The sequence below is a fragment of the Ictidomys tridecemlineatus genome, chromosome 11, assembly GCF_052094955.1.
Source record: "Ictidomys tridecemlineatus isolate mIctTri1 chromosome 11, mIctTri1.hap1, whole genome shotgun sequence".
NCBI classification, from domain to species: Eukaryota; Metazoa; Chordata; class Mammalia; order Rodentia; family Sciuridae; genus Ictidomys; species Ictidomys tridecemlineatus.
In genome coordinates, this window is record NC_135487.1 from 30,897,494 (window position 1) to 30,906,739 (window position 9,246).

Genomic DNA, 9,246 nt, shown 5'->3' on the forward strand with positions numbered 1-9,246 from the left:
AGATGAAAAACAAAAAGCACTTGTTCTGGCCCCTGGCAATCAGGCAGTCAGCGTTAAGCCCACTGCTAGTACTCTGCAGTCACAGGTAAGGGGCCCCAGCTTCCAGCCTGTGGCCCTGGCTAGCTGCTCAAGTGGGAGTCCAGGTCACACATTTTTACCTGTGAGATCAAAGTCTGTGATCAGTAGGGTCTTCAGAGCTTTAGACCCTGAGTAGCACCAGGAACAGCCATGCTCCTCCTATCCATCCAGCTCCTGGAGGAGGAAGGCTGTTGGCTCACCCCCACATTTCTTACCTACTACTTTCTTTACTTTCTATGGTTAGGCATTCCCAAGCTAAAGAATGAGCAAATTAACATTTTATTAGTATTTTATTTGCATTTTTGGAGAAGATACACAGTTTCACAAGAAACACTGATTTTTCTCAAATAATAGAAAAAGGTTCTTAAAAAAGAATATTATCTTAGAAGAAAACAAGTCTCTTCAGCAAGCCAGGACCAATTCATACTGGAGGAACCAGTGAAGTGGAAGTTACACATAGGAAGAAAGTTCAGGTTTATGCGTAAGTGTCTTCTTGTCTTGTCTGTAAGGGCAACCTTAGCTTAACACTGGTAATAAGCTCACAGACAAAGCCTCCAGGGTACAACAGTTGCACTCAGGGCTGGCTCACTCTCCAGGAGGCTGCATCTGTTTACAGAACTCATCAAACTGCTGCTGCTCCAGTTCCGTCATGACTCTGTTGAGGGCATAGATCTGAATAGAGAAACAGATATGTTAGCAACGGAAGCAGCTGTTCAGCATAGTCTTCAGACACAATAGGCTAAGTCATCTGAAAATGCTGGAACTGCACCAGTAATGGTAATGCAGGGAGAAGGGTTTGGGAACAGGAAGGTAGGTATTAATTCCATCTGGGGAGTCAAGAAAGAAGCAGTGAGAGAGGTGACTTGGTCTTTAGGGAATGGTAGGCTCTGAAGAGATAGAGACAGATGCGACTTGATAGATAATGGGAGGAGTATTATGCATAAATAAATATGAAGGAAAAGAACAGGATCATGTTCTGGAATTCAAGTAAGAATACAGAGTGGAGGTTGGGGATCGGGAGAAAGCAAAACAAGTATATTGGGTCCTCAAATGCCATCCCAAAGAATCTAGACATTATCTGCAGACTTTGGAGAGCAAGCCAATTCTATCTGTGCTTTGGGAAAGATAACTGGAGGCCACAGGAGGATGGAGTGGTGGTGGGAGATCATCAATCACCCAGGAGGCACCAGGGAGACTGTGGGATTATGGCCTAGGGTAGTGGAAAGAACTGCCCACAGACATTCCAAAGTGAAAGGTGGGAGTCTACATCTTCCTCATTCCTTCTTCCTCACAGTAATTTACCTATCTATTAAAGAACAGAAACCAATCATAAAACTTCCCAATGTGCAGAATAATGTAGTTTCTGTGTGTCTAGGAGATATAACTTGGTTAATTGAAAAGAAGACATGAAAGGAGAAAAAAAATGAAATGAGACAGGACAAATAGAAAATACAACAAAAGAGCAGAGAGTAATACAATAACAACCAAACATACAATGGAGAGGATCACCAAAACTACAAGATGGCTCTTGGAAAAGTACTAAAAAACCCTTGAAAACCTGACATGCCTGATCAATATGAAAAGGGAGTGGGCATGGCAAGCATCATTAGGAACTGAAAAGAGCATAGGACCATGGACGTGACAGAGATGAAAACAAGACATCATGAATTTATGTCAAGACATTTGAAAGCTTCATATTTCTAGAGAAAGCAAACTGAACTGATCAAAGCTTACTAGAAAGCTTGATCTTATCATCTTTAAGGAAAAAGAAATTCCACACAGTGATGAAAATAGTGACAACTACAAACGATTTCCCCCAAAATGTAACGCTGATGGTGAAAGTGGTAAATTGTATTTTATGTATATTTTGCCACAAATAAAATAATTTGAATGGTTAAAAAATGTTGAGTGCTAGATGCAGTGGTGCATGCCAGTAATCCCAGTGGCTCAGGAAACAGTGGCAGGAGGAGTGTGAGTTCAAAGCCAGCCTCAGCAACTTAGTGAGGCCTTAAACAACTTAGTGAGACCCTGTCTCAAAATAAAAAATAAAAAGGGCTGGGGATGTGGTTCAGTTTAAACACCCCTGGGTTCAGTCCCCAGTTACTGGCTTCCCCCAAAAAAAGTTGAGTGAAGAGAGCTAGTCACAAGGAAGACAGATAGACACACACACACACAATGTATATAGAAGTTCAGAAACATGAAAAACTAAATGATATATTTAGTTTATATAATTAGGACTACACAGAGATAGTAAATTTATAGAGAATAGCAAGGGGAAAAGATTAGCAAAAAATTAAGCAAGAACACTGCTTATGTAAAGGGTCAGGTACATGACCAGAAAGGTGCTCAGAGTTTCCAAGTTCTGGTCATGTACTAGTTCTTAAATTGAAAGGTAGATACAAGGGTGTTTTATTCTTTAAACTATATACACACATTATATGAATATGTGTATGTGTGTTTCTAAAAATCTCTGTCCCATTCACTTGGTAACTAACAAGCATTTGTCATCTGCATATTATTGGGCTGGGGCCTGAGAGGGATATTAAATAGCTTCTTGGAGCCCTCCACTTTAGAAAGGCAGTGGCAGGAGAAAGGGGAAAACAAAATAGGCAGGGGAAGAAGAGAGTCAAAATGGGTCAGGGTGTCCAAGCCAAGGAATGAAAGGCTTTTGGTCAAGTAGGAAAGGGTCACTAATAGTGTCAAATACTGCTTCAGCTGCCAAATGTGCCTCATTCCCATTCATCCCTCACATCTCCTTCACATTGAACTTTCTGGAATGTGGCATCTTTGCAGAGCTGAATGGAAAATGCTGCTTCCTGTGAGGGGGTCTTGTCACATTGCTATTTTATGTGATTACATTCCAGGCAATACAGATAAAGAAAATAGCAAGGAAGCTGTAGGGCAAAGCAAAAAACAGACAAGGGTAAGAAGGCCTGTTCAAACTATAGGCCTGCCCCTCTGGTCACATCACTTTGTCACTTTGCTTTAAAGGGTCTTACCTCACAGAGTCATATGTTTTATATATCCATACCTTATTCCAGGAAGAATTTACAAAGGATAAAATGGGAATAACAATAATACCTGCATTGGTGGGGGGATTACAAGTGTTCATGCATGTGCAGGCTCAGCCCAGTCCTGGTACATCCTAAGAGCTCAACAAGTGCCACCTGCCACTAGACTGCAAACCCAGAATACATCTCAGCAAAGAACACAAACAGGATGTTCATTTTGCAGTCCACACGAGGAAAGCAAGCAGACTGCTTGGAAGTACCATGATTCCTGATCATAACTGCTGCTACTTATGGAATGCCTTCTCTGTGCCAGGCACTGTATTAAGTGCTTTACATATGACATTTCTATTCCTTATAATAGTCTTGTGAGATAGACAGTTGCATCCTCATTTTACCAAGCAGGCACTGAAGAAGTGAGGTTCAGCAGGGTGCAGTGGCACTTGCCTATAACCCCAGAAGCTCAGTAGGCTGAGATAGGAGGATTGCAAGTTTAAAGCCGGCATCAGTAATAGAGAGGTGCTGATCAACTCAGTGAGACCGTGTCTCTAACTAAAATACAAAATAGGGCTGGGTATGTGGCTCAGTGGTTGAGTGCCCCTGAGTTCAATCCCCGGTACCAAAACAAAAAACAAAAAAACAAACACATGTCTGAAGAACTGTGTGAACTGAGGTTCAGAGAGATTAAATTTCTTTTCCAGGGTCGCTGTGATTTGAAATCAGACAAATAATTTCAACTTCTGTAACCTCACAGGAAGAGTAGCAATAAGGACATGAACAATGTTCTCAGTATCTATCTTTATAGTGTGCACAAAGGATGATTTCATAGGGTTGTTTCTTATAGCAACCCTCAAACTGTTTGCCAAAGCATGATGCAATAAAACCATGCAGTAAAGGAAAGGGCAGAACCACTTGTTAGAACCCAAGAGCACACCTTTCAGGTGGTCTGCTTTAATCGAGAGGTAGATTTTCATTTACAGATTAACTTCAGACATGCTGTTATATTTATTACATTTACTAGAATGCAAGCTCCATGAAGGCAAGGACTCTGCTTTGTCCAGTCATGGGTCTCAAGTTCCTAGAATAGTGCCCAAAACAGCAGTATGGCTGCTGTTTGTTTGCAGTACTGGGGACTTAATCTAGAGCATGCTAGGCAAGCATTTTACCACTGAGCTACATCCCTGACCTTTTTATTTTACTTTGAGACAGGGTCTTGCTAAAATTCACAGGCTGGACTTGAACTTGTTATTTTCCTGCCTCAGTCTCCCAAGTAGCTGGGATTACAGGTATGTGCTACCATGCTCAGTTTCTGTATTTGTTCATCAAATGGATCAGATTAACAAAATTAAAAGTTTGGCAATATTAAGAAGTGAGAAGTCTCATACTGCTAGTGGGGGTACAAGTTTGTACAATCGCTTTGAAAGCAATTTGGCAATGTGTAGTAAAACTGAGAATGTAATTCAGTAACTCTTCCAGTTAAATATCCTATAGAAATCTTAGCACAGATGCCAAAGGAAACATCTCAAAGGTTATTACAACAGCAAACCTTTTTTGTTTGTAAAAGCAAAAAAAAAAAAAAAAAAAAAACTATAAAATGTCAGTCACTGAAAAAATGGGTAAGTATACAAAATAAGGTATTTATAAAATAAGACTGCTAAGAGAGAAATTAACTAGATTCTTATGTTAAAATGAAGAGCTCTAAAATAATGCAAACAAAATGCAAAAATGCACAGAATTTTATTAATGTAAAAAGTTAAAACACAAGAATATTGTACATTGTTCAAGGATATTTGTTAATATATTTGAATGTAAATGTATAAAAATATTGCTTACCTTTGGGAAGGGAAAAGGGTAATAAACAAAGGGGTATTCAATTTACCTTTTTTTTTTTTTTTTGGTACCAGGGATTGAATTCAGGGGCACTCAACCACTGAGCCACATCTCCAGCCCTATTTTGAATTTTATTTAGAGACAGGATCTCAATTGAGTTATTTAGAACCACGTTTTTGCTGAGGCTGGTTTTGAACTCGTGATCCTCCTGCTTCAGCCTCTTGAGCCACTGGGATTGCAGGCATGCACTACTGTGTGCGGCTTACACGTGATTTTTTTTATCTTACTTTTAAAAGACTCCAGGCAATTATGACAAAATGCTAACCATTACCAATCTGTGGTGCTGAGGACCAAGCATTTGTCTAATCTTCTGTATTCTTAAATTTCTCAAAAAGAACAAAATGAAAAGAGGAGAAAAGACCAGAAAGTTTTTTCTTGATAATATTAAAATATTCACGTCTGGATGTGGTTTAACTTTAGCATTATAAACAGTTTAAAGATTTTTGGGAGGGGGCAGATACTGAGGACTGAACCCAGGAGCATTCTACCACTGAGCTATATCCCTGGCACATTTTATTTTTTATTTTCAAATGGGGTCTCACTAAGTTGTGCAGGCTGGCCTCAAATTTGTGATCCTTCTGCCTCAGTCTTTTGAGTTGCTAGGATTACAGGCATGCTCTGTGGCATTCAGCTCAGTTTGAAGTTTTTTATTCTTAAATTGATTTTTTTTTTAAAAAGAGAGAGTGAGAGAGGAGAGAGAGAGAGAGAGAGAAAATTTTTAATATTTATTTTTTAGTTCTTGGCAGACACAACATCTTTGTTGGTATGTGGTGCTGAGGATCCAACCCGGGCCGCACGCATGCCAGGCGAGCGCACTACCGCTTGAGCCACATCCCCAGCCCCCTTAAATTGATTTTAAGTGTTGAGAAAACAAAGGAATACACGGGTAGGTTTAAAGCTTGGGGCTTTACCTGCTATGAGTAGAGCTAGTTTTTGTACCAAATCCAGAACATGTGTGCTGGGGTGTCTAACCCCAGTTTGCTTGCCTGGTCTCCCCTGCTGGCCGAATTCTGACCTTCCCTTATGCATGGCTTCTTTATCCTATCACAAAAGCCAGGTGCCAGAAGTCATCTGAAGACTTGGTGTGGTTTGAGATTCTGACACTAACTTGGTACTGTGACTCTGGGCTGTCACCTCATCATTCTGGACCTCTCTAAATCTGGAAGAATCCCCTCCGTGCCTGGAGGCAAGCAGTGATCCTCTTCATAATTCTTCTTTCTATTGTTTGCTATTCCAGCATCTTAATCAGCAGACTACAGCCATACAGAGCCCCCTCCTTACTCTCACCTCTGCTCTTTGTCTTTGCTTCAGCTCCTGCTGGGCTGATTTCTGCTTAGCCTTCTCCACTCTGCTGACAGGTTCTTTAACTTTGGATTTTTCCTTACGTGCAGGTGGATCCATGGCTTGGCTTCTGAAAAGTTCTTTGCTCTGACCTGGATTGTATAGAAAGGGGCAGATGAAAGAAAGAAACAGAGAGAAGAAAAGAGAAGGGAAGGGAAGGGAAGGAAGGGGAAGGAAGGGAAGGGGAGGGGAGGGGAGGGGCAGACAGGAAGGGGAAGGGGAGGTTGTAACTCGCCTAAGAGTAACTCAGCCCATCCCTTTGACAGGTGAGGCATTTAGAGTGGCCTGATAAGAGAGAAAGACCCCTCGACCTCGCTGGATGTCCCTAGGCAATTCTCCTTCCCACTCTGAACCTTAGTTTTCTGTCTGCAAAATGGGACAATCGTCCCTTCCCAGACTTCCCTCCAAGAACTACCGCGTGAGCATCAGCTGAGAAGGCCCAGTGACAGCGGTCCGAACGCCGCAGCTGCTGTGCCCAGCGCGGCGCGGTTACAGTTAGGACACCGAGGCCGAGAGGGCAAGCCGGCCCAATTCCTGCAGCGGAAAGGTCGGAGCCCCTTACCCAGCCTCGGGGCCAGGACATCCCCCACTGCCCAGCCCCGCAGCCGCCGGCCCACTCTGCTCGCAGGACACCCGCTGCCGGCGCTCCCGGGCCGGGCAGCCGGTCCCACAGCCCGCCCTGGCCCGCCCCCCGGCCCGCCCCAGTGCAGCGACGGCCCCCTTCCTTCCCGCGGCAAAATGGCGGCTCGGGATTCGGTGCCTTCCCTACCGGGCCTCGGACTTTGGGCCTCGACACCGTCGCAGACCCGGGCCACGTGGAGGATACCCTTGCCTCTCCCCTTCCGTCAGACTCGGGGAGTCCAGCCCGCAGCCAGCGGACGGGGCCGGCCCCGCCGGGAGGGCGGGGCCGCGAGTGGGGGACTCCCCCGCCCACGGGAACAGCCGCGCATGTGCAGAAAGCTCGTCTGGGCGGCCCTGAGGGAGCCGGGGGCGGGGTCGGGTGGGCCTGGGCGGGGCCTAGGCGGGGTGGGCCGGGGCAGGGGCGGGGTTACAACTAACAAAAGCTTTCCCAGATAAGCAGTGTTTATAAATGCTGGAGTTTTATAGGGCCGTAAAAAAGAACAAAAGTGGAAAATGGATGAAACTAAAGAGCATCATGTTAAGCGAAATGAGCTAGACAGAAGGACAAGTATTGTATGTTTTCTCTCATGTATGGAAGCTAGGGGGAATAAAAGAAAAGAAAAAAAAATTGTATTGTGGGGGCGGGAATGTTAAGGAAAGTAGAAAGGAGACCTATAGGGTACAGAAGGAGATCCCGGAGGAAGGAAGGTAGGGTAAGGAGAGTCAATGGGGAGTGAAATTGACCAAATAATGTTATAAGAGTATATGAATGTACCAACATACCAGAATGAAACCTATTCTTTACTGGTGTGTTAATATACACCAATATAAAAGTTTTTTAAAAAAGCTTTTCCAGGGAATATTTTCTGAGACAGTTGCTAGGCTTTGAAGGGTGAGATCTGAATCCTGGGATTGCTCAACACTGTATTTTGAAGCTTCATTTTTTAAATTCAAAAAATTAGGATTGTGATTGCTTCATTTCTAATTCACGGTTTATTTAGGAGGATCAAGTGAGATCCTGTTTGCCACAGTGCTTTGAAAGAGGAAATCTTTTTTTTTTTAATTTTTTAGTTGTAGTTGGACACAATACCTTTATTTTATTTTTTATTTTTATGTGGTGCTGAGGATGGAACCCAGCGCCTCACACATGCTAGGCGAGCACTCTACCGCTGAGCCCCAACCCCAGCCCTGAAAGAAGAAATCTTAACAGAAATACAAATAGCCAGTGTAAACATAGAGAAACATAGTCCACAGATAATAGAAGACTTTTAAGTTAAATAATTATCTGGGAATCATTTTCTATTTGTTAGATTAGCAAGAATTCACCAAAAAAGTTAAATGATATGATGCTGGTGGTGGTGATGATGATGATGATGATGATGATAGCTTCCTCTTTTTTGGGCTTCCTATATTCCAGGCATTGTTCTTAGAATTTTATTAACTCATCTATTCCTTATAATAAATATTTATAATATATACATGTATAGCAGTAAACTATTATATATATATATATATATATATATATATATATATATATAACTAGGACACTGAGCAGTATTTTAGCCAGGATTTACATGACAATGCCTTTATCCAAAAGAAAAGATGCTCAGGCCCACTCCCTTTGTTCCTCTGTCAAAGAATGATGAAACAAGTGACAGATGGTAAGCAGTGAATGCATAGCCCAGGTAGACACTCATTTATTCCCAATCTGTGTAAGTTGTTACATCATCTTTGGAGGCCACTTTAGCACTAGATATCAAAAGCCTTAATAAACACACTGCACAAAAAGATAGTTATGGCTTAATTCCATTTACATAGGTAGCTAAAGTAGTCAGACACTAAAAAACCTCAAACAGTATGATGGTTGCCAGGGGCTGAGGGGAGGGGGAAAGGAAAGTTATTGATCAATGGATAGAGTTTGTTTTGCAAGATGAAAAGCTTCTGGAGATGCATTGCACAAATGTTAGTACTATTGTACTGTATACTAAAAATGGGTAAAATGGTAATTATCTTATACTTCAATAAAAAAAATGAGTACAACCTTTGACTAAGCAATTTCACTTCTAAGAAGTTAACCTAAGTAAACAATCAGACAATTCTAAGAGGGAAAAAAAACTGGAAAGAACCTACATCTTTATACTAGGGGTTGATAACATGAATTCTATGCAGTCATTAAAATGACATAAAAAGTTATTATCATGAGATGTTTTTAGTGTATTAAATAAAAAAGCTACAAAGAAGCATATACTGTCTAATTGTACTATTTGTTTACAGTCTAAAAAGAAATTATACACACATGGAGCTGGGC

The 9,246-nt window shown here is 41.9% G+C and overlaps 1 protein-coding gene across 2 annotated transcripts; it reads right to left on the minus strand.

The window, feature by feature from the left end:
* Positions 1-349: 349 nt before the first annotated feature.
* Positions 350-7,224, minus strand: Svbp (small vasohibin binding protein). 2 transcript variants are annotated; one of them, XM_078026072.1, is made up of 3 exons: positions 7,087-7,224; positions 6,264-6,409; positions 350-750 (listed from the first exon to the last, which is right to left on the minus strand). In XM_078026072.1, exons 2-3 carry the CDS (start codon positions 6,375-6,377, stop codon positions 664-666), a joined length of 201 nt encoding a protein of 66 aa, XP_077882198.1. In that variant the 5' UTR covers positions 6,378-6,409; positions 7,087-7,224; the 3' UTR covers positions 350-663. The 2 variants fall into 2 exon arrangements, with proteins under 2 accessions (XP_077882198.1, XP_005317951.1); XM_005317894.4 differs by lacking the exon at positions 7,087-7,224 and adding an exon at positions 6,880-7,001.
* Between the last annotated feature and the right edge of the window lie 2,022 nt (positions 7,225-9,246).

Excerpts from the sequence above, each read along its gene's own strand:
- Svbp (XM_078026072.1), bottom strand. The coding sequence starts at position 6,377 with ATGGATCCACCTGCACGTAAGGAAAAATCCAAAGTTAAAGAACCTGTC. Across the intron at positions 751-6,263 it reads AGCAAAGACAAAGAGCAGAG|ATCTATGCCCTCAACAGAGT; the intron begins GTGAGAGTAAGG and ends TTCTCTATTCAG.